The following is a 26,286-nucleotide window of genomic DNA, read 5'->3' on the forward strand; positions in this document are numbered from 1 at the left end:
CTGAGGTTTACCTCTCAATTCGAATACACTATCATTACCGTCTGGTACAGCCCACCTGTCCTGTATCCACTCTCAATTCTTATTGTATCATCCTACTATCAAACATATGGCCGAACATCTATTCACAAAGGTTGCACAGTTCACCCTTGAATACAGGTTTGCAGGTTTGAACTGCGAGGGCCCACTTATGCACAGATTGTTTTTTCAATACATATCACACAATCTGCGGTTGGTTGAATCCGTGGATGTGGAAATACGGAGGGTTGACTACAAAGTTATACACAGATCTTTGACTGTGTGGATGTGTGAGTGTGTGTGGGGGCTGGGGGTCACTGGCACCCCTAACCTCGTTGTTCAAGGATCAACTGTATTTCATACAGCTAAAAAACAAAACAAAAAAACCCTCAATTTCTTCTGTGCTTTCAAATTTCAGTTTTTAAATACGTGCCTAGGGATTCCCTGGTGGCGCAGTGGTTGAGAGTCTGCCTGCCGATGCAGGGGACACGGGTTCGTGCCCCGGTCCGGGAGGATCCCACATGCCGCGGAGCGGCTGGGCCCGTGAGCCATGGCCGCTGAGCCTGTGCGTCCGGAGCCTGTGCTCCGCAACAGGAGAGGCCACAACAGTGAGAGGCCCGCGTACCGCAAACAAACAAACAACAACAAAAAAAGTGCCTATTCCCTGAGTTGAACACAGTCAGAAACCTCCACTGTGCTATACTATGATGGTTTGTGGTTAGGTTAGTATGTCTGTTATAGAAACTAAGAGCCTGTGCCTATCTCCTGGCACCATGCCCAAGCATTAGCTTTGGTTTTGTGATACTTTCTGGGCATTCCATACAATGATCATAATTCTAACAAGGACCTTCTCAGCTTTGAAAACAGGAGCACCAAGGAACCTGAAAGCCAGTGTTTTAAACTCCTGTCACGTCTGAAATTTTTACAGTGTGTGGATTACACAGGTATCTCTCATGCCACCCTCAAGAACTGAAGACAATTATTTGGATAAAGTCTTTTTAATCTAAACCCTAGCTACTAGCTGCCCTAAACACAGGGACCAAATATATTTGGATAATATGGTACCCCTTTGCTATATGAACTCTTGTTATTGCAGGATGGAACCCACAAGATTTGGGTAGCAAGAGATACTCTCACTGTGTCACAAAACCTATCCCACGGGCTTAGTTGCTCCGCGGCATGTGGGATCTTCCTGGACCAGGGCTCGAACCCGTGTCCCCTGCATTGGCAGGCGGATTCTTAACCACTGTGCCACCAGGGAAGTCCGAGGTAGTATATATATTTTTAAGGAGGTACCCTTGCTACAAGTCCAAGAGGAATGTGTTTATTACATAAAGAGCTGCCAAAGAAGGAATCAGAACCAGTTTAATAGGCATTTTAACTCAACATTAGAGCTCATGGGTTAATTCTGTTTTAAAACTTACACTATATGTGTTCTTTCCCTTCTTCCTTCCTCCAAAACAAAAGAAAAGTAAATAAGTAAAAGGATCCAGAGACAAAAATCCAGAGAGTCTATGACCTTGGAAACTCTGGCCCCAACTTGGCTGTAAAGTTTTAAAAGCCACAATCACAGTTTCTCCTTCCACTGTAACCAGTTCCTCCTTTGTTACTGGCCAGCCATTAAAAACAAACATAGGGACGTAAGTCCTTCGGATTGAGGCACATACCTCACAAATTCTCAGATGCTCAAAGACTGGGTCCCCAAAGTCTAGTCGCTTGGAAATTCAGCCCTAGGTGGGATAAATTCCACCTAAGGCTAAACACCAGCCCCAAATTTATCATCAAGAACCATGAAGGAACATTAAAAACAACACTCAAGAAGGCAGGAATCTGCAGAGAAATAAATGGATAGAATTTCCTAGGTTTTAATGTTTAGTACTAACTCTACTCTATAGTACTTAAAAGGCAGTTACAACACTTGAATCTGTGCCCCAGTAGAATACTGTGATGTATATGCTTTTCTACATAAGAATAATACTGGAGGGGAATTCCCTGGTCTAGTGGTTAAGATTTGGCGCTTTCACTGCTATGGCCCAGGGTTCAATCCCTGGTCAGGGAACTGACATCCCACAAGCCGTGCAGGGCAGTCAAAAAAAAATAAGCTGGAGAATGGGAATAATAATTGTTGCATAATTTACTGATTTACTGAGCATCTTCTATGTGCTAGGAACTCTTTTATAAGCACTTTGATATAACAACTTAATGACTTCTCACAACAACTATAAGAAATAAATTGTTATCATTTCATCTTACAGATAAGGAAACTGAGGCAAGGAGCTTGGATAACTAAGGTCACAAAGATCATAGGATACGGCCTCAGGAGTGCATATTCTTAATATGTTATACTCCAAGTATAGATACGCTTTTAGTTTGAAAGAAGGATCTATTAAAAACTGAAGGATTGTATGTCAATTATACCTCAATTTTTAAAAAAAGGATTATAATTCTTAAATCTTAAGGGTTATAATTATTTGTAGAATCCTCGGAGAGAAAATGTCCTCACCATTCAGCTTGTTTTCTTTGCTCTGCCAACTCGTGGAGCCGCCGTAGGGCTTTCTCTTGCTTCTTCTCATCTTTGCGGGATCTTGAAGAGACGTTTCGAGCAAACTCTCTCTGCTTGAGATCTTTCAATCTCTGGGTAACAAAAGGAAGGAACAGGGAGTGGGTGATTTAGAATAACCTGGGGATCCTGAAAGCAAGGCTTTCAGAATATTTACCCATAATCAACGGTTATAGCGCTAGTGTAGAATACATTGTTATACTCTCATGGTAATTGAAAACACAATGGCTGATTACTTTGGGTAAAGCACTTGGAGTATCTGCATTCATAATTAGGACAGCATACCATTTGCTTTATTGGGTAAAATTAAATAATTTCAGAAGCAACAAGCAACATTAGGAGAAAAGAACACTAGGAGAAAAGAAAAGGGACTATTTAATCACCTGCTCTTCCAGGATGCAAAACTAGACAAATAGAACATGAGTTAAATTGTAGTAACACAAGCCAAAGAGAACAGAAAGGGGTTAAGCTAGTATAGAAAATTACCCAGGTGTAAGATCTTAAAAAGCAATGTACAGCTTACATGGGGAGGTTATCTGAATCATTCAGACTAATAGAAAGCATACTTTTATTTCACCATAAAAAGGTGCTATTCTTTTCATCATGAACCGTTTTCTTGCTAACTAATCAAACAAACCATCTTCCAATGCTTGCATGTTCAGAGCTCACCAGTCTGACCACTTTCATCTGGTCAGTCTGCTGAAATTAGAGAGTAATACGTGTGGCTTTTCATTCCTTCACGGCCCTGAGAGGAACATCCAGGGAATGAGATGGGAGAGTAGAGACAAGTCAAAGTATTACTTAAAATCCTGATAAAAGAATGGGTCTTTTATTCTCAGAGGCTACTATATATAATTTTCCTTAAAACAAAACAAAAACAACAACGTTATGACACACTGATGACAGACTCCAGACATATCTATCTGCAATGAAGACGTAACTAAAATTATTTTCAACATACTAGATAATATAAAAGCAAACAAACCAAAACACATATATTAACCTATGCTTTTACAATAGCATTGGGAAAAGGAATCTGACCCAACATAAAGTGGACATTGCTTTGTTTGAAAGGCATGATGTGCAACAGACAGAGGAATTTTCTTATCTAATATTTATGAAATGTGTTTTGAATCTTTTTGAATTGGGAGGGGAAAAGGGTAGAAAGACACACACAAAAAAAGATACACAGCTAAAGACACTAGTAGAAAAACTCACTCTTGTGATCTGGGCTCCCAAATTAGAAGGATTTGCTTTCAATACATCAGCTGAAAATGTCACATCACAAAGGAAAAAAAAAAGTAAAAAATAAAACAAGAATGGAAGAGAAAAAAAAATAAAGCAAGCATTACTACACAAGCTCTCTTAGTGAATGTGCAAACTATTATACTGAACAATCAGGGATAAAGCCATCAACTCTAAAAGGGTTGGGGAGAAGGGAAGCACCTATACAAAACATGTATGTGTACGTACACACAGACTGACACAGTAATAATCCCTTCTAGATAAATGGAACCATCTCCATTCCTTTAGGAGAAATGGTTACAGAACTTTAGGAAAGACAACTGTGGTCTAAAAGCAGTTAGTCTTATTTTCATTTACCTTTATTTGGGGGTCGTTCAAGTAACCAAGAGATGGCAAAATTGTTTTACTGAGGCTGGCTGCTCAGAATTAAGATTTTTATAAAAATCACTTCAAGATGGAGGAGCAACTATTTTAAATAAATATGAACTCCAATTTCCTCCTTCCAAGGAGAATGGGGCAGAGAGAAAGAGCCTATCAGGACTATTGTATGATTATTTTAGGCCACAAACCTAGTTTTTTCCTGCCCCAAACACTTAACAGGCTCTCTAGTCAAGATTTAAACAGAATGATATGTTTTTCTCTAGCCACCTCATAAGCCTGGAAAATCTCCCCATGCCCAGTCATTCCCTTCCCTCTTATACTTTTAGGAGTTATTCCCCAAACTACAGGACACTGTCTAAAAGTATGAGCATTTTATCAAAGTCTGGAGTCTCCAAGCTAAGTCAATGATTTCCAATCATTCAGCAGCCACCTGGTACAAATTTGAAGTTGAAGGGATAGAACTATTTCACATCAGCCTGAAGACACCCTATCTCAAATTCCCACCACAATATAATTAAAGGTAGGGAGGGAAGAAAATGGGATGATGTCAATAAAACAAGTTCAAATCGTGGTCCTATATAGGGTGTAGCAAACACTCCTGTATCACCTTTACAAACTTTATAGTTAAGACTGGGGTCTTAAAAACAGAATTGGGGGCTTCCCTGGTGGCGCAGTGGTTGATAGTCCACCTGCCGATGCAGGGGACATGGGTTCGTGCCCCGGTCTGGGAGGATCCCACATGCCGCGCAGCGGCTGGGCCCGCGAGCCATGGCCGCTGAGCCTGCACGTCCGGAGCCTGTGCTCCGCAACGGGAGAGGCCACAACAGTGAGAGACCCGCATACCGCAAAAAAAAAAAAAAAAAAGAATTGGGAACCCTAGAATTCTAACCCAAACCTTAAAGACAGGGCTTGGCAACTCTCTCAAACCCAAAATGTATATTTGGGGTCTCTCTCAGATAAGGGTGTTCTGATGATAAAAATGGATTCCTAACTCCAAGTCTCTCCTTTCTTCTCAGGGTCAAACTAAATTCCCCTCACAAAGTCTCTACTGATCCCTCACAAAAGATAGGATTTTTCTTCTTTGTGAACTGTCTTATTAACACTTTGTTATAGCAGTGATCTAGCAATCATCATATTTAGCCTGACTATACTTATTCCTGTCTTTCAGAAGGGCAGTTTGTGTAAAATTTCAGAGTGAGAAAGACTTGGGTTCAAATCCATTAATTACTGGCCAAGTGGTTTCACCTCTCTGAGCTGCAATTCCATTAGAAAAACAGGGCTATCTAGCAATAGATTTACGAGATTAAGTGTCAAAATAAATACGAGTAAAGCATATAGTATGTCCAAATTGTTCAATACTGCCCCTTCCCCTTTATTTGGGGCAGGGACTACAGCTTATCTTTATAATCAACCCTGCAGCGTAAGGAGCAGCGCCAAGGCTACAGAACTCATCTGGTAAATGGCTGGTGAATAATTTGGCTTAAACACTGGATCCTTGACAAATCCTCGTTACCACCTGTAGGAAAGTTTGATATGAAATAGTTTCATGTATCAATATTTACTAGGGACATATTCAAGCTAAATAATGTTTTTCCTAGTTATTACTCTCATACAGTAAGGAAGTCTCTCTCTCTCTTTTTTTTTTTTTGGCCATGCTGTATGGCATGCAGGATCTCAGTTCCCCAACCAGGGACTGAACCCAGGCACCGGCAGTGAAAACAACTCCTAGCCACTGGATCATGAGGGAATTCCCGGAAGTCTCATTCCTTAGAGAACCAAAAAGCCTAAAAATTTAAACCCCTTACTCCTGAACAGAATTGGGCCAATGGCAAAAAAGATACTGACCAGAAACTTCTCAATTTCCCATCTAAAAAGTAATTTTCATAAAGGTACAAGGCCCTCAATTCAGAATCAGATTTTCCAGTTGCCTATTTTATTCCAAAAGGCTACCAAGCTTGGCTCATATGCCACTGAATACCCGTATGAAATTCTCTCTGTGTGTGACCTGTACTTTTTACTTTCCACTTAAATTCTGAAGAGGAACTCAACTTCAGATAGCTTTTTCAAGGCAAGAATAGAGGAGCAACATAACTGTCAGAGAAGAGACAGAGTTCAAGTAAGGAAACCAAAAAGTACAGATGTGTCATCAATCCAGAAACTACTTTCAAAGGCTGAGCAAATTCCATACTGTACACACAAACTCAACTTACACTCCAAACTAGCACACAGTCTAATCTGAATGGATCTAATTAATCATTTAAGGTGACTCCAAAGCTACTATGTCCTTATGTCTGAAAATTATAAAGTATGCTTTCTGAAGAGTTACTAATAAATTTGCTTATTTATTAATACTTAGTAATATAAATTTGAGCCACATAACACATTTTTAGCTGAAAAATATTTGATTCAAGGGAAAGGAGACCAAACCCCATTCATAATGAAAGGGTTTGAAGATCTTGTTTTCCTGAAAAATGAATAGTGTATTTCCAAAAAAGTATACATTTGTGACAGAGAACATAATTTCTCACTGATTTTCACTCACATGGTAGCTGGGGTTTCTATTAAATTTCCCAAAAAATCAGTAGAGGGAAGAACTTAACAAATAACCCAGCACTTGAAATACCCATCCACAGTTGGGCTAAAGACCACTTCAAATGTAAATGACATTCTAGTTCTTAAAACCAGCTAAACAGCACTGTGTTGGCAGAAAAATATCTACTCCAGACCCAAAATCCTGCTCCACTATCCATCTGCAAACAAATTAAACCAGAGAAATGAGAATCTGGTAAATCTTACCAGGTTTTCAGTGTAGGTGATATATTTGTCCACATTATCAATAATGTGGAGTGTCAATAGCAAGAAGTGGCACTGTGTTTGAGCTGGGAATGAATGAGACAGTTTTCCCTATCAACAAAAGATAACAAGGATCTCAGTCTAATAAAATACTTTTTATATCTTTTGATGCTACTCTTCTCTCTTGAATCACAACAAAATTTTATGTTAGAAGCTTATATTTGATTGAGTATACTTTACTAGGAATAAATCTATTACCTTTCTCAAGTATTTTAAATCTATTATTGCAATTTAAAGGATAAAAACATTGTTTCCATGTGAAGGGAATTTCAGGCACCAGAAAATAGGCAGAGAGTATTTTCTATTGCCACTAAAAATCCTATGTTCTAATATTTACTCAATTCTAAAGAGAAACCTAATTCTGTCTCTTCAGGGTCAGATTATCTGTGATTTCTTTTTCTCACCAGATAGCAATCTCACTCTCCCAGAGATTGTTCTTAGTTTTCCTTTATAACTAACCCTGCAATGCACACACCATTGTCTATGGCACAAAAGAGATGTTCAATAAACAGTTATCAAACTTGTTTCAGTTTTAAAATCAGTTATTGGGAAAGGGAACACATACATACTTTTACGTATTATTTGTTGGTTACAAACAGAGATGGAAAATGGTGATCAAAGAAGCAGTGGTTGCTTGCAACTCAATCTGTTTTTCTGCCTAAACATGATCCAGCCCTTTCTGAACTCAACTACTCCCTTTCCATTATGTCAACAACCCCACATACCCCAAATCCACGGCCTCTTCTTCCCACTGTTTCCTGCCTCTCTCCAATGACATAACATTAATGAGGAACTCCTTTCCCCTCCAAAACTGGAGTAGTCATGCTGTAGTTGCTTGGCCAGGTTACCCACTTCAAGTCTCAGTGTTTGATGCCTCTGGATGAGACCAGCCAGAACATCGCCATGTGATGAGGGAGGGAAAAGACCAGTAGAGAACACAGAAAGCCTCAGCGTTAAACTACTCACAGAAAAAAGATTATAGTTGAAAGGTTAAGGAAATCCAAGTTACTGGGCATTGAGGTGTAAATTCTTCTTTTAGCACATGCATATCAGTAAGTGATGAAAATGAGTTTTATTCAGTAACAGAGAAAACCAAACACTAATGATGATTACAGATACTGAGAAAACTCAGAGGGGAAAAAGCGAAGTATACATTCTTTTGGCTAGGTAACAGTAGTTCTAATAGTCATTTATGGCAATACCATTTGTGCCCCATTACTCTGAAACACAATGACTTAGTATCATTTGGTTAATATCAAATTAATTTGTCATAAAATCACTGTTATATTTGCTTTATATTCAGAAATACAGCAAAAAGCCTTAAAAGTATGTTATATTCTTTAATAGCACCAGGTGTATACTGCTTTAAGGTATTTTCACACACACACACACACACACACACACACACACACACACACACACGTATTCAATATATGAAGTCACCATCATCACTACCAAAATTTAAGTTTGATAATGAAGTTGTTAAAAATAATTTTATTGATATGTAATTCATATATCATAAAATTCACCCATTTAAAGTGTACAATTTAGTGGGTTTAGCATATTCTCAGAGTTGTGCAACCACCAGCACTATCTAATTTTAGAATATTTCCATTATCCCCCAAGGAAAACCCATCCATTAGCATTCATTCCTCACTGCCCCTTTCTACCCAGTCCCTGGAAACCTGAACTATATTATCCATAGATTTGCTTATTCTAAACTTTTCATATAAATAAAATCATACAACATAAGGGTCTTTTGTGATTGGCTTCTTCCACTTAGCATAATATTTTCAAGATTCGTGCATGTTGCATTTATCAGTAAGTCATTCTATTTTATTGCTGAATAGCATTCCATTGTATAGTTGTACCACATTTTGTGTATCTATCCATCAGTTGATGGATATTTCGGTTGCTTCCACTTTTTGGCTATGATGAATAGTGCTGCTGTGAACAATCTTGTACAAGTTTTTGTGTGGACATATTTTCATTTCTCTTAAGTATGTGTTGGTCATGTGGTAGCTCTATATTTAACATTTTGAGGAACTGTCAAACTGTTTTCCAGAGGGGCTGCGCCACTTTACAACCCCACTAGCAGTGTAGGAGAGTTCCAATTTCTCCATATCTTCTCCGGCACTTACTGTGTCTTTTTCATTTTAGCCATCTGAGTAGGTGTGAAATAGTATATACCACTGTGGTTTTGTGGATAACAAGTTTTAAGTATATCTACATAATCCTCTAGAGATCATATCTGGAGGCAAAGATTTGCCCTCTAGGTAAAATCTGAAGGAGCATAATTCGTTAAGAGTTGCTTAGGTCCAAAGCAAATGGAACAGCAGCATCCTAGTTCAGAGTTCTCTTTTCAGTACTGTCGCTCACAAACTTATCATTATTCCTTAAGTTGCTTTAACTTTTCAGACTACAATAGAACATACAGGCTCATCCCAGAATCTCTGCCACAGTGCATCACTGTGATGAATGCATGTGTATAGAAGCAGAAAACCAGTTGAAAGCTACAAAACATAAATTAGATAGAATCATTTTTATTCACTTTGGAATTGTGTGTCAAGATAAAGAACAGAGTTAGAAATACATAGTATGAGAATACAGGGTTTACCAGCAACCTTAGCTCCCAAAGGGTCTGTTTAGAGTTACCTCGGCTCACAAAAGCAGACAGCTTCCCTAAACAGATGCAGAGTTTTCCAAGGTTAACTAGGTTGTGACAGCAGGGTGTAAGGAATCTATTCTCAACAAAAGCAGAGGTGGTGGGTATATAAGATTTAACAGGTGAAAAGGCTCGAATCATGCTCAGTTGTTGGAACACTGGCCAAATGATGTCAATTCTCTTATTAGACAAAACAGTCCCAAAGAAAATGGTATCCACAGTGTACAAAATATCACTGAACCTAAAATTTTCACCTCTCTGATACAGGTTATTAAAATACAACTACAATATGCTTTAGTTCTGAGATACATTCCTCTCTCCACACTTGCTTTTGCTTCTCAAAGAATAATCTCTTCAGAAGTGAACTGTGCTATTTAAGTCAACATTTATGAAGCTTTGGGATTCACAAATACTTTATGATTTTCCTAACCTGTTTCACATCTTTACAATAATCAATTTATGGTTTTCTAAGTATAAACATTCTATAAACATCCAAAATATACAGCACCTATGAAATATCTTCATTGGTATCTGATCTTAGGGATTTCACTTCTTAGAAAGGTCCTTTTCTTTTAGCCCTAGAATTATCTTTTCTCACCTTGCCTTTTTAATTTTGTTTTTACTTCTGCACTGCCCCCCCCAACACCTGCACTGAATATCAAAGTTGCACTGAAAAAGGAATACGGTTACATTTCATCAGATCTGCAGTGGCTTCCCAGAGGTTCAATTGGCTTTGGTGTGCTTACTGTCCTGATGTTACATGTGCCAAGCATACAGAGGATCAAATGCATCGAGAGGCAAAAAAATCTGACCAGTCAATAGTGAACCTTCAAGTGGAAAGTAGTCCAAACTTGAATGAAGTTTATGTGAAGTCCAAAAATGATCATTCCTTCTATCACCAAAGAATTTCTCAGAAAATACTTCAATTCAGAAGTATTAGACAAAGTTTAGACAAAGTTAACTAAACCATGTAGTAGTTATAGATTCTATTCTGTACAATTCAGAATAGAGAAATCACTAATGGCTGCTACAGGCTTGATTTGTTTTAGTTCAGTCATTTATAAAGCTCAGGAAACCACTACTTTTACAGATAAAACAGACCTTCGTATTTCTTTTTTTTTAAAATGTACTGAAGTACAGGGGTTTTCATACTGAAGCTACCTTAGCAAAAAGAAGAGGCAGGCTGAAAGCATTCTTTCCTCTGATGGAGATACTGATTCTTTGTACAAGTTAAAGGAATTTCTCAAAGCTGCTTTACAGTACCAGATTTTGATATTGGATTGGACTACCACAGATGGTTTTGAAATTGCAAGGAAGTTGTACCCAACACTAAGGAGGAGTAAGAAGGCATCTTTTCAATGTGCTACTTCCCTAGTGTCAATGAGAACCTGTGGAAGCCTGTGTGGAAAAGAAGGAAAGGTACAGGCCTGGGTCACAAATTCAAATGTTTAGAGGGATTTGGTAGGTAATGTAATGAGTCTCACAGGCTTATGTAAGAGAAGAGATGAAGTGGAAACCATATCTAATTGGAGAATGAGAACATGCCTTTCTAAAGAGAAGGCAACTAATCAGCTTTACCCAACTGTTGTGTTGATATGCAGGCCCAATGTTCTCAGATGTTTCAATTTTTCAAGATAAGCCAAAGCCTGAATGATATAATATCTCATTTTAAAAAGTTGGGAACCAACTGAAATTAAAGGAGAAAAAAACTGACACCACAAAGACCAGGCAAAATACAGCTGACCCTTGAATAACACGAGTGTGAATTGTGCAGATCCACTGATATGTGGATTTTTTTCAACAGTAAATACTATAGTACTATATGATCTGGGGTTGGTTGAATCCACAGATATGGAACCACAGATAGGGAGGAACCTCAGATATGGAGGGCCAACTATAAATCATACACAGATTTTCGACTGCCTGGAAGGGTTGGCACCACTAACCCCCGTGTGGTTCAAGGGTCAATTGTACATCTGTGGGACAATTTGTGATCTCTAGTTTATGTACTGGAGGCTAGTGAGGAGAGCCCCTTAGTGGCACAAATAAAAGAGGGTAAGACTGGAAGAATCCTGAGTGGGTAATAAGGCACCAAGAAAGCAAAAGCAAAACCAAAACACACCAGTATTAAAATAAGGCACCGACTACTGTGCTGCTACAGATTTACCTCTGGGAAAGAGAATATTCTTTGGAGTTTGAAATTTAAACCTTGCAAGACTAAAGAAATGGTTTCCATTGTTATATTCATTAGCAGATATGTTCTTTAAAAAGATATGCAAAATAAAGAGGCACGAAGGTAGAGGCGGAAAAATGTTTAGTTTCAAAGTCAACTTTAACTTATAACTAAGCCAACAAAGGTAGAAGATGAATACTAATGTTTATTGAGCACTCAGGCATATCAGAACTAACGTATATAAAAATGAATCATACATTGGGTCATCCCTTGAAGAATGGAAGGCTTACCCTTGAAGATTTCAAAATGTATGAAATTATCACTTTTAAAGGGATTAAACTGCTAAAAAGAGCCAAAATGTCTAATTAGGTTTTTCATCTCTGAAAATCAAGCTGGGTCTTAATATCTGTGTATTAATGACTCTCTTCACAAAATATCTTAGAAAAGTTGAGAAAAATGAGTGAATAGTGAGATGTACACAGCACCAAAGAGCAGGGGGATAAAAAATCACCACAAATAAGGGTGACCACATAGCTCCTTTTTGAGAAATTACTTGTGCTTAATAAAGATAAGGGCATGTTCAGGATCCTGCCTACACTAGTAAGTTTACCACTAACATAATACATTATTTTTCTGGAAAATTTTAATGGTGAAAATTTGATGAAAGATGCAAACTAGGGATTACTAATATAGGGTTGAATGTACTTACCTATTATCTCAGATTCATAATAATCCTGTGTGCCTTCCTGGAAGACAAGACAGGGTGTCTTTATGATTTTAGAGCATAAATTTGGAAAATGGTAGGTCCATTTGTATGGTAAGTTCATGTCCGTCAAAGAGGAATGAAAAATAGGACCTACCTCCTCCTCTTAGGGATTACTTAGCTGTGTTGTACCAAGGTCAGTTAAAGTCTCCTTAGAAATTCTAAGGGCAGGGAAAAGTAACTATAAAAAATTCAGTACTGTGCATTTTTTTGTTTATATATTTATAGCATTCTGTTTCAAGATTCTACCACTTGCATTGAGAACAGTATAAAGAAAGATGAAAAGCCTACATTTTAACCAAATAGAGAACACTACCAAAAAACAAACAAAATAACAAACTTACACCACATCTGTTCTTTGTTTAAGAACAGCCCACCTAAGATGGGCTTTTGATCAAGGTGAACAAATAAGCTTACATGCATTCATTAATCACACCAGCTAAAGACTTTTTTCCCAGACCAGGGATCACAGATATATTCTATATTAGTGGATAAGGTAGTTCAATATAAGAAATCCTTAATTTTGTATTTTCATTTTGATGATAATCTAAAAAAGAGTAACAGTAATAAATATTTGAGATCATTTAGATGAGAACATAGAAATGTTTACAACATAACTGGGGACTTAAAATGAAATTGACTGGTTTGTACCAAACAAAGGCCAAACAATACCACAATATCATATGTATTTGAAAGTTTTTCAGTAGTCTTAAGAGAACAGAGTTTCTCAACCTCAGCACTACTGATCAACATTTTGGGCCAGGTAATTCTTTGTTGCAAGGAGCTTTTCTGTGAATTGTAGGATGTTTAGCGGCACACTTAGTCTCTACCCACTAGGTGCCAGTAGCACCATCTCCCTAGTTGTGATAATCAAAAATGTCTCCAGACATTGCCAAGTGTCCCCTGGGGGACAAAATCTCCCCAGATGGAGAATCACTGCAAAAGAGAAAAGTGATGAGAGAACAGAGGCAACACAAGGTGCACGGGAGAATAAACATGTCAAATTTAAATGAATCAGTTGTAATAATTTCTACTACTCTCAAACTGAGAGCAACATCACTAAAACATTACCATCCATCACATTAATGTTGTCAATTTTATTAGTTCCGTATTTTTGCTCATATTTAATTTGTAAATCTGTTTTGCTCTGATAGAATTTTTTCCCCTTAAAAAGTAAGTCTATACATGATTCAAGTTTGAATCACACTTTTCCTGGTTCATTTTTTTCTAATTGAAAGGGAAGTCAAGAAACTTCTTTCAACTAAAAATGTAACCTTTCTAATTGTTCTTTTTTGGTGCCTAAAGTTTCCTCTGGAATCTTTTCATTTTTTTAAAAAATTTTATTTTATATTGGAGTATAGTTGATTTATAATGTGTTAGTTTCAGGTGTACAGCAAAGTGATTTAGCTATACATATATCAATTCTTTTAATTTATCATACACAATTCTTAACCGAAGAAATTCTCAAGAGCCCCAAATGGTAGATATGTATTTAGATGCTAAATATCTTTGTTAATTCCTCCAAACAAACAAAACAAAAACAAAACCCCGAATCTGAACTACACACACACCAAAAAGCTGGAAAAGTTACTGGATAAGCAATATTCACTGTTGCATTTGTCTTTCTTGACAGATGATTCTTTGAAGTAGTAAGGTAATTGCTAATATATCTTGTCCATATATATGCTCTCTAGATTTCTCTTCCTCAAATCAAGTAGAGCTGACAATATATCAAAACAATGTCCAAAGTTGTATAAAAAGTTGAAAAGCTGTCTTCAATATAACTCTATCAGTGGAAGAATCTTAAACGGCTTAGGTGTGGTTAAATGTGGAAAAAGTGTAAGACCACAACCAGCTTACAAACTATTCCTGTACCAGTAAAAGAAAACTTAGTCAAAGCTCGCCTTTTATGTGCACTAAAATCTTATGGTTGGTTGGAAGATGAAAAAAAGGTTAAAAAAAAAAAAAAAAGTTGGTTTGACAGGTCCAGCTTACGAGAGCATTCCAGTAATGCTCATAAATCTTACAAATTTAACAACTACAACCATTGTATCCCCAAAGACTTAGCAAGTTCTGCTAAAGTCACCTAAGATCAAATGGCTCAAAATTCTTTAATAAGTTAGAATTGTTCTATAGATGTAAAGATTCATTTCCTCCTTCTAAAATCCCCCAAGGGAATTATTGCCGCCTTCTTTATGCCAGTACTAGTTAGGAATACGTTTCTTTTCTAAATCAGTGAAAGAAAGAAAAAAAAGAAAGAAAGAAAAGAATAGAATAGAAAAGAAAAAGACCATAAAGAAGGTGTAATTCATTTTTCAGCAAGCTCTTCAACATGCAGCATCAGAATTTTCTGTTGAAGTTAAAATAGCATCTAACTTGATTTTCCTCCTCTAAATTTATCTATCCTCCAAGGTATACCAAGTAACAAAATGACTTACTGATAGGAAATAACCAATACAGCATGAATTCTTAGATACAGAAGAGGAAATGACCACAGTCTGAGATAACTATTCAAAGTTTAACAAGTTCAGAAAGGGGGAGAAAGGGAAACAAAGCTCCCAGTGATCCTTAGTTGAAAAATACAAATTTAGAAACCACTCAAAGCCAAAAATTTTATGCACGATTTATGAAGCTCACAATTCTTCACTCTACATACAATCTTGGAAGGATGAGGTCAATGTCGGGACTCTGTCACTGGAGAAAAGTCAAGTCAGTCAGATGACCTCAGATAAAGACAGGCAGATACAAGAAACCATAGTCAACAAGTTTTTTGGGGTACACTCATAAAATGCAATAGTTATAACAAATAAAGTATCTTTTTCTTTGTTAGAAATTAACTGTTCCTCACCTGCTTGTGTGCATGATCATAGGAGTTGATATGGTTGTCAAATTCCTGATGTTTCTGATATTGCTTATCACAGAGTTCACAGTAAAAGTTGGCTCTGAGGTCTTCCAACGCTTTGGCAATTGCCTTCTCTTTATCAACATAATCCTGTAAGAACCACAAAATAAAACAAAAAATGACTTGGTAGAGTTTTAAGTGAATGTTATAAAAAAGTAGTCTTCCCTGAAGAGGGAAAAAGGGCTTTTCATAACATTCAATTGTACCAGTTAAAGTCAGATAGAGCAGAAGTAGCAATATGGTGGGGTAATTAGCGTGTGGTTATACTAACGGTTGTCTTCAAACAAAGTTCAGAGTTTAATTTTACTTTCTCTTTTGGCAGTGTGGTGGACTAGATACTGTGGCATTCCCTACTCCTATCCCTGGCTAAAAACCCCTCAACTAACCAGATATATAAAACACAATTTTCAGTGCACTGCAGGAACCACAGAGAGAAAAGTAAATCCCCAAGAAGGGCAATCGGAGAAGAAAAAACAAAACAAAATTTAAAAATCAGCTATGACCTGAAACTGAAATCAGAGCTGTGATGGGCAAGGGCTCTCCTTAGGACATGTGGGTGACACTCGTGCTTGAGGTTTGAGCAAGGTGGGGGAACTAAACTTGAGAAGCCTCACTAGTAAGGAAAAGAACCTGGAAGTAGGCTGGAAATCCCAGGATCTCTGAGTTTTGGCAGTGGGAATAAAATATATTCTCAGAAAGCATCCTCAATTTTGGTCCCAAATTTTTTCCTAGATTAGGATCAATAAAATATGAGTTACAATCAAAGATTACTATACACCCAAAAGGAAATAAATCTATCACAAGCAAGAGTCACAAAAAATAAGCAATAGATTTAGTTCCCAAGAACTCAGATTTTGGAATAGTCTGTTACAGAATATAAAGTAACTATAAAATGTTTAAAATATAAAATGGAATTACAAAAATTAGCAAACATAAAACACTAAAAAATCAAAACCAAAAGAATAGGCAGATTGCAGAAAGAACCAAATGAGATTTTTACAACTGAAAAACCTAATTGTAAAAAATAAACAAAAAAATTCACCAACTATCTAGAGGATGGGTTAAAAGACAGTCAAGATACAGCTCAAAAAAATGTAGCAGGGTGGTGAAAACGTTCTGGAATTAGATTGTAACAATGGTTGCATGACCTTGTGGAATATACTAAAAACCACTGAACTGTACACTTTAAAAGGGTGAGTTTTATAGTAAGTGAATTATATTTCTATTGATATAATGGCTGAGAATTTTTCAGAACTGATGAAAGACATGACTCCGGAGGTACAGGAAGCACAGGTATACCACACAGGCTAAATAAAAATAAGCACCTAGAAACACTCATTGAGTCCCATAACTATGGGAGCAAAGACAATGAAATCATACTACTACCCAGAAAAAAATTAAGGATCACCCACAATCAGATTGACAGAAGATTCAAAAGCAACATCAAAAGATGGAAGATAGTATGCTTTGGTGTGTGAGAGAAAACATTTTCATTTGTATACCAAATGAAAATATTTTTCAGAAATGATGAACTAAAAGGTACTTCCAGATAAAAAGAGAATTTACCACCTACAGATTCATTAAAAAGGAACTTCCTAAAGCAGTATTTCTGAAATCATAGATTGTGACCCACTAGTGGGTCATGACATTGATTTCGTAGATTGTAACAGGCAGAAAAAAAAAAAAAAAGAGTAGAAAAATACAGAGGATATTTCACATAATAAAGGTAAATACTGTCTTCTAAAACTTTTGTTTCAGTTGTGTTTGTGTGGTTGTAATATTAAAAATATTCTTACTGAGGACCTGAAAGTCACTGTTTTAAGGAAGGAAAATGGTGCCAGACAAAAAGTCTGAAATACTAAAAGTAAGTGGTAAGAAATGAAATTAATATACAGATTAATAATCACAACAGTAACAACACCACCTAGCTTGCAGGATGGAAAAGAGTTAAAAAAAAATGCTAGCAGACACAGCCATATATAATAGGAAAGGGTGTTTGAAATTAAAGCGTTCTAGAGTCCTTCTACTGATTGAGATGGAGTTAACTTTAGACTTTGTTAAATTAAGCATAATTTGTATTAGAATTCCAAGGGTTGTTATCAGAAAAATAGCAGTAGCAAAGGGGGAAAGATTAAGATAACTTCAATTTTATAAAGGTAAGACAGACAACAAAAAACAGGAAAATAGAAAGTAAAAAGATGTAAGAAACAGATTTATAAGTAATCACTAGAAATGTAAAGTATTAAAATAAAAAACTGTCAGAAAAACAAATCCAACTACATGCTGATTATAAGAGATATCCCTAAAACATGAGGACTTAGAAAGTTGAAAGTTAAAGGACAGAAAACGATATGCCAGGCAAGTTACTAACCAAAAGAAGCTGGAGTAACTATTAACGTTCAACTTTTTAGACTTTATAGCAAAAAGCATTACTTGAGACTGTGGCCAGCTATGGGGTTAAACATTACAAGATTATTCTTCAAATAAGATGCACTGCTAATTTTGAAAAGCCAACACAGATCTGTTGGTCATCCATTAGTCTTAATGAGGTTTTGGCTCAAAACTGTGGGACTGATCCAAAGAAGTGGTCCAATTTGCCTCAGCAGTTCCACTTAAAAACTAGACATCTCAAAGCAAGTTGAGAATATTCATTTGCTATAAAGCAGCACAGAAGAATGAGAAGGGGAAAGGAATGATAAATGATTCCTTGCTAGCCTTCTACAGCAGGGTAGATAAGTAGCTCCTTCTAGTTAACAGACCTAAAGATAAATCTCATTTCAAAGGCTCTACAATCAGCCTTTCTTTTATTCAGTTTAGTATCTTTTGGATACACTTTCAAAGCATCTCTATCATCTAACATCTCTCCACTATTTCTCACATGAGCTATTTAATCAGTATGCAAGAGAAGGCTGATGTATTTTGTGGAATGCCAGTATTGAACTCATTTGGATAAATTAGTTAAAATTGAAAAGTGAATATATAACACATTATGATTTTTTTCCCTATTCGATCCTTCTCAATAGTTTTCTCTCAGCATCCTGGGCAATTTCATGTTGTCTGGCTATTAAGCTCCGCAATGGGAGAGAGGCCACAACAGTGAGAGGCCCACGTACCGCAAAAACAGAAAACAAAAAAACCACATACAATCCAATTAAATATTGATTATAAGAGATTCTTTATTGCATCTCAAGTCTTTCAAAGGGAATCACATTCCTTCTTTCTTAAATACTTTCTTTGAAATTTCTTTTAGAAGAGTCTTCTGGTGGCAAATTGATTTTTTTATCCAAAAATTTATCTATTTTTAATCTCTACTCTTTTTTTTTTTTTTTTTTTTTTTTGCGGTACGCAGGCCTCTCACTGTTGTGGCCTCTCCCGTTGCGGAGCACAGGCTCCGGACACGCAGGCTGAGCGGCCATGGCTCACGGGCCCAGCCGCTCTGTGGCATGTGGGATCTTCCCGGACCAGGGCACGAACCCATGTCCCCTGCATCGGCAGGTGGACTCTCAACCACTGCGCCACCAGGGAAGCCCTAATCTCTACTCTTAAAAGATACTTTTGCTGGGTGTGCAATTCTAGGTTGATGGTTGTTTGCTCTGAGCACATTCAACATTCCATTAGATTATAACAGAATTGACACTGTATTCTGACTTCCATGTTACTACAACAGTTCTTCTAAGAATGTGTATTTTTCTATGGTATTGTACAGTTTTACTAGGATGTGTCTACATGTAGACTTCTTTTTTATCTTGCTCGAGATTCATTAGGCTTCCTGAATTTGTGAGTTGTGTCTTTCATCAAATTCTGGGATCTCCTCTTTGAACACTGCCTCTGCCCTATTCTTTTTTTTTCTTTCGTTCTGGAACTCTGTCTAGACACATTAGAGCTTCTCATTCTTTATCATCTAACTCTTAATCTCTTCACGTATTTTCCATTTCTCTCTCTTTCTTTCTTGCCCTCCCTCTCTCCATTTTTTCCTACATCCTGATACTTCTTCAGATGTGTTACAATTTAATATTCAACTTTGTGCAAAACGCTATTAAATCCTCTCATTGAGTTTTTATATGGTCTCTTGCCCTTTACTCATGATCTCAATCCCTTTTTATTCTTAAACATATTAAATATTCTTGTTTTACCCACTGTAATCTGAGCTGACAACTCCAATATCTTAAGTCTTAAGGGGTCTGACTCTACTCTTCTTTTTTCTCCATTAACTCTAGCCCATAGTGTCTAGTTTCTCAGTTGGATTTGTGATATGACTATGATCTTCTGTTTTGGGGAGCTTTATCTAGGATTTCTTTTTTTTTTTTGGCTGCATGGCTTAGTTCCCCAACCAGGGTGTGAACCCAGGCCACGGCAGTGAAAGCACTGAGTGCTAACCACTGGACCACCAGGGAAATCCCTAGCTAGGAGTTTTTTGAAGCCTAACTTGTTCTAAAGAAGTTTGAATTTTCTTCTTCCCAAGGGCCTGAGACCACTTTACCATATATTTCATTTACTCTTAAAATGTCATAATTTTATGTCCCACTAAAAAAAGAAAAGAAAAAACTTCTCAGCCATCATCTCTTGGAATCTATCCCATTTCTCTCTCCTGTTGGGACTTTAGTAATATTGTATTAAACTGTCTGGATATTACCCCATTGATCTTGGATAGTCTGTTCTGTTTTTTTACTTTTTCTTTCAACTTCAGTTTGGATAATTTATATTGACTTGTCTTCAAATTTACTGATTCTATCTTCTGCTGTGTCTAGTCTGCTGATAAGCTCATGGAGAGAATTCTTCATCTCTGATACTGTGTTTTTCCTTTCTCCCTGGGTGATTTAATCCATTTCCGTGACTTCATCAATATGCTAGACATCTCCCAGTCCAATATTTCTTGCTGAGACCAACAAAAGAATGCAGAAATAAAGAGGAAAAGAAGTGGGAAAAAGGGAGGTGGAAAAAATAGAAAGGACAAAATGAGATGGCAGATTTAAATCCAAATATACTGGAAATGACATTACCTATATTTAGATTAAATACTCCAATTAAGAGAGACTGGGGTGGGGGGAAAGATATTGGAAGACTAGATAAAACACCTACAAATAATCCAACTAAATGTTGATTATAAAAGCTAAAAGAAAAATGGTGGAAAAAGACATCAGAAAATACACTAACCAAAACAAAGCTATCAAAATTGATATCAGACAAAAGAAACTTTAAGGCAAAAATATCACTTTATAATAACAGGCTCAATCTATTAACAATTATAAAGTTGTATGCAGCTTCAAAATATATAAGCAAAAATGCCAAAGCTATAAGAAGAAATGGAAAAATCCACCATCAGTGGGAGATTAACATTCCTCTCTCAGTAACTGATAGTTCAAGCAAGCAAAAAAATTTAGTAAGAGTATAGCTGATTCAAGGAATACAATTAACAGTCTCAAAACAAATAGGATATGTGTAAAACTGCAGCCAACAACTAGAGGATACATATTCTTTTCAAGTAAACACAGAGCATTTAAGAAAACTGACCACTTTAACACATTTCAAACAACTGGTATTATTCTCTGTATTACAATTAAATTAGAAGTCAGTAATACAATAATCAGGGGAAAAAACAGTCACATATTTGAAAATTAAGAAATACTTTTAAATAACTTAGTAAAGAAGAAATCATAATCAAGTAGAAAATATTTCAAACTGAGAGATAAAAATGACACACCTCAACTCCTAAGATGTAGCTGAAATGGTAACACTGAAGTGAAATGGGAGGGGAGGGGGAAAGGGAGGTAGAGGGTGGAAGCAAGGAAAAGGAAGGAAGGGAAGGAGGGAGGCAAGGACGGTGTAAAAACTGGAAAAGATGATGCTGAAATGTCACTATCTGCAGACAGTACGTACAAAATCCAACAAACTCTTCAGATAATAAACTCTTACCAAACACTAGTAATGGAAGCTTGCTGGATACATAAAAAACAAACAAACTAACAGAAAACAACAATACCAGGATTTCTGGTATGAATGTGGCAACACAGGAAAACAACTTTCTTTTTCTCTTGAATACCACACAAAAGCAAAATAGTGATATGATCTGGAGAATGAAAAACTGCATAAGAGAAAAAGGCATAAGAGAAGTATGTGAGGAGAAATGAAGCAGAAGCCATTCAAGGCCAAGTGAGCAGTGAAAAAAGGCCAGCAGTAGCAGATTTTCAGAAAATGACAGCAAAAACATACTTCAAGTATGATAAACGGCTCACTTGAAGTGATACACCTACATCTCTTGCACCCATCAAGAATTTCTGAGATCTAGAAAAAGCAGAGGGAAGAACTTGGATTGGAGCAATGGGAGACATCCCTTCAAACATACAAATATCCAAATCCCTTCAAATATACAGGCCAAAAACCCCAAACCAAAACAAAAAACCCCCACCACATGCCTTGATCTACATGTTGAAGGGGCACATTTTGTGCCAATGAAAACAGTCCCAAAACAGTGGTCATAATCAACACTGCAGTAAAGTTATTGAATCTTAAAGGTAAAGAAAGACTCCTCTGAGCAGCTAGGTAAAACCATCAAAGGGAGAAATTAGCCCAGCCTTCAATTTCTTCAGGATTATATTCAATTCCAGAAGCCAGTGGTACAACACTACAAGATATCTAAGGAAAGAAAGTATTAACCAAGGATTTTATAATGTACATATATTTATATATGTGATTGAATTATTTTTATAGGTTCATATAACATATGAGATTATATAACCTCATATTATAAATATATAATATAAAATATAATCTCATATATATATTATATATATATATATATATAAATAATTCAGGAAATATTGTTTGTACAACCCCCTTTAAAGAAGTTACTAGGAAATAAACAGCAGAAGTGATGAGGAAAAACTCAACAGAAGGACTGGAAGGCTGCTTTGAATACATTTACATGTAGAATTGAGGTTAAAAGAAGTGGGGCTACTAGGGTGTCAGATTACAATGTACATGTTATATGCCCTCACAAGAAAGAAATAGTATAACTAATATAAGATGGGGAGGGTGGTAGAGATAAGTAAATGGGAATTAGAATTTGCCTTTCGTTACAACTATAATAGACGTAAAAAAGAACTCCATTTAAAACTGAAAATTATGTAAGTATTATACAACCATATTTAATTGTATGCTACATACACACTAAGTTTACTGATATTAGGTGGTAGACGAAATGAAAGGGAGGAAAAAGAGGAAACAAGGAAACTTTCCCCTGCTTACAGTATGAAAATGATGGATACTCTCTAAAAGAAATAAAGAACGAAAGGTAATTTTTTAAGTTATAAAGGTAATTACAACAAAAATATAATCCAACCTATATCCACCTATCTACATCTATCCATCTATCCATAGCTTTATCTACCTTACACTCAGAGAAGAAAACCAGAGCACAGAGTCAGCGATTTAAAAAGATAAATATGAACTAAACATATCTGTCACATAAAATATAAAAAATTAACTCAAAAAAAATTTTCATACTGTAACACAAAGCAAAACCCAACTCTATGATGATCATAAGAGGCACATTCAAAACAGGGTGATTCAGAAAGATTCAAAAGGATGGAGACATACTAAGCAATACATATACAAAAAATGAAAGCAGGAGTCAGGGTTTTTCAATCAAGGTAGAATTTACATTAAAAGCTTTAAACAAGATAAAGGTACTTATAATGCCAATGAGGTCAACTCATGGTATCTAAAAATCTTAATATCTAACTCTCATAATCTAGCAGCAACATCCATAAAACAGAAATTAGAGGAGATTCAAGGGAAACACATGAATATACTAAAGTAAGGAGACTCAAATCATCTCATTACATGACAGGTCAAAGAGATAAAAAATAAACAAGGATACAGAACACCTTAAGGATATTTTAACACAGTTATGTGCCTGAAAATAGGGCATACATCTTTTATAAAAGTACTCATAGAACACTCACCCCAAAAGACCCTATTAGGCTACAGAGGAAACCATAATAAATCCCCCAAAGAAGAAATAATATGAGCAACATATATGAACACAGTACAATGAAACTGGGAATTAACATTTTTAAAAAGGCCTTTCTACAAATCTGAAACTAGAATATCTAGGGAAAAAATGATAACGACAACATTATATATCAATATACACAGGCTACAGGTGAAGCAGTGTTTAGGAAAAACACACAGGTTTAACTACTTTAAAGCAATCAAATAATAACAAATAAAAGCCATACCCTGGATAAACTCTCATACGTGTATACCAGGAAATATACGAATCCATTTATATAAAAGTCAAAAACAGTTAAATTAAACAATACACATTTAGGGATATGAAACACATGGTAAAACCATCTTAAAAAGGAAGAGAAAATAAAAGAGTTGATAACACTTTCTAATTCATTCCATGAGACCAGTATTACCCTGATACAAAGACATCACAAGAAAACTACAGACTAACATCTCTTATAAATATAGATGCAAAAATCCTGAACAAATTGCTAGCAAACCAAATCCAGCAGCATACTAAAAAGATTATACACCATGACCATGACGAAGTAGGATCTATCCCAGGAATGCAAAGATGGTTCAACATATAAAAATGAAATCTATATAATATACCACATTAACGGGGGTGGGGGGAACCTCATGTTATTTTTTTCATAGATGCAAAAACAGCATTTGACAAAATGTATCACCCTTTCATGAGAAAAACACTCAACAAACTACAAATAGAAGGGAACTTCCTCAATCTGATAAGGGCATCTATGAAAACCCCCCAGCTAACATCATACTTAAAAGTTAAAGACCCCCCTTTTCACAAAGATGGCGCCGAAAGCAAAGAAGGAAGTCCCTGCCCCTCCCAAAGCCGAAGCCAAAGCAAAGGCTTTGAAGGCCAAGAAAGCAGTGTTGAAAGGCGTACACAGCCACAAAAAAAAGAAGATCCGGACGTCACCCACCTTCCGACGGCCCAAAACACTGCGGCTCAGGAGGCAGCCCAAATATCCTCGGAAGAGCGCCCCTAGGAGAAACAAGCTTGACCACTATGCCATCATCAAGTTCCCCCTCACCACCGAGTCAGCCATGAAGAAAACAGAAGACAACAACACACTAGTGTTCATTGTGGATGTCAAGGCTAACAAGCACCAAATTAAACAGGCTGTGAAGAAGCTCTATGACATTGACGTGGCTAAGGTCAACACCCTGATCAGGCCTGATGGAGAGAAGAAGGCATATGTTCGACTGGCTCCTGACTATGACCCTTTGGATGTTGCCAACAAAATTGGGATCATCTAAACTGAGTCCCGCTGACTAATTCAAAATATAAAAGTTTTCACTTAAAAAAAAAAAAAAGTTAAAGACTGAAAGCTTGCCCATTAAAATCAGAACAAAGATGTCTCTTCCCCTCTACGACAGAGCTATCTGCTCTTGTCATTTCTACTCAACATTATATTGGAAGTTCTAAGCAGGGCGATTAGACATGTTAAAAAAAAAAAAAGGCATCCAGATGGGAAAGCAGACGGGAGAAAGAAGAAGTAAAGCTATCTTTTTTCACAGATGATATGGTATTATATGTAATAAACCCTAAAGAATTCACAAAAAAAACCTACTAGAGCTGCTAAATGAGTTTAGCAAAGTTGTAGGATACAAGATCAATATAAAAATATCACAGTAGCATAAAAAATGAGAATTCTTAGGATTAAATTTAACAAAAGAAATAGAGCTTAAAAAAACATTATTGAAAGAAATAAAGAAGATGTAAATAAATGAAAAAACATCCTATGTTCATGGACTGGAAGACTTAACGTTGTTAAGATGGCAATACTCCCCAAACTGATCTACTGATTCAACATAATCTTTATCAGAATCCCAGCTGACTTCTTTGTAGAAATTGACAAGCTGATTCTAAAATTCACATAGGATTACAAGGGACCAAGAACAGCCAAAACAATCCTGAAAATGAATAAAGTAGAAGGGCTCACACTTCTCAATGGCAAAACTTGTTACAAAGCAACAGTAATCAAGAGAGTGTGTTACTGCAAAGACATAAAGATCAATGGAATATACCAATAATTGAGAGGAAAAACCCCATATATCTATGGTCAGCTGATTTTCGAATGGCCAAGACCATTCAATGGGGATAAAATAGTCTTTTCAACAAATAGTGCTGGGACAACTGGGTAGGCACATGCAAAAGACTGAATTTGGACCCCCTACCAAACATGACATATAAAATTTTAAAAAATAAATGTATTTATTTATGGCTATGTTGGGTCTTCGTTGCTGTGTGTGGGCTTTCTCTAGTTGCGGTGAGCGGGGGGCTACTCTTCGTTGTGGTGCGCGGGTTTCTCATTGTCGTGGCTTCTGTTGTTGCAGAGCACAGGCTCTAGGCGCGCAGGCTTCAGTAGTTGTGGCACGTGGGCTCAGCAGTTGTGGCACACGGGCTTAGTTGCTCCGCCACATGTGGGATCTTCCCGGACCAGGGCTCGAACCCGTGTCCCTTGCATTGGCAGGCAGATTCTTAACCACTCCGCCAACAGGGAAGCCCGCATGACATATAAAAATTAATTCAAAATATATCAAAGACCTAAATGTTAAGAGCTAAAACTATAAAACTCTTAGAAGGAAGCATAGGTGTAACTTTTCATGGCCTTGGATTAGGCAATGGGTTCTTAAATATGACATCAAAAACACCAGCAACAAAAGAAACAAAGATAAAATGGAC

The 26,286-nt window shown here is 36.6% G+C and overlaps 1 protein-coding gene and 1 pseudogene across 4 annotated transcripts in view; one reads left to right on the forward strand and one right to left on the reverse strand.

Moving 5' to 3' along the window:
* GPATCH8 (G-patch domain containing 8) overlaps nt 1-26,286 on the reverse strand; it is a 93,967-nt gene that overhangs the window by 5,263 nt on the left and 62,418 nt on the right. For all 3 annotated transcript variants that reach the window (XM_029210919.1, XM_029210920.1, XM_029210922.1), the window contains 2 exons: nt 15,504-15,647; nt 2,519-2,649 (listed from right to left, as the gene is read on the reverse strand). In XM_029210919.1, the coding sequence (XP_029066752.1) occupies nt 2,519-2,649; nt 15,504-15,647 (275 nt within the window). The remainder of the gene's footprint in view (nt 1-2,518; nt 2,650-15,503; nt 15,648-26,286) is intronic.
* LOC114888666 lies at nt 24,350-24,902 on the forward strand (annotated as a pseudogene). Its single transcript, XR_003791847.1, has one exon. The product of XR_003791847.1 is annotated as a 60S ribosomal protein L23a pseudogene (transcript).

This window comes from Monodon monoceros, unplaced genomic scaffold, assembly GCF_005190385.1.
Source record: "Monodon monoceros isolate NGI ecotype Baffin Bay Population unplaced genomic scaffold, NGI_Narwhal_1 Super_Scaffold_9, whole genome shotgun sequence".
Taxonomy (NCBI): domain Eukaryota; kingdom Metazoa; phylum Chordata; class Mammalia; order Artiodactyla; family Monodontidae; genus Monodon; species Monodon monoceros.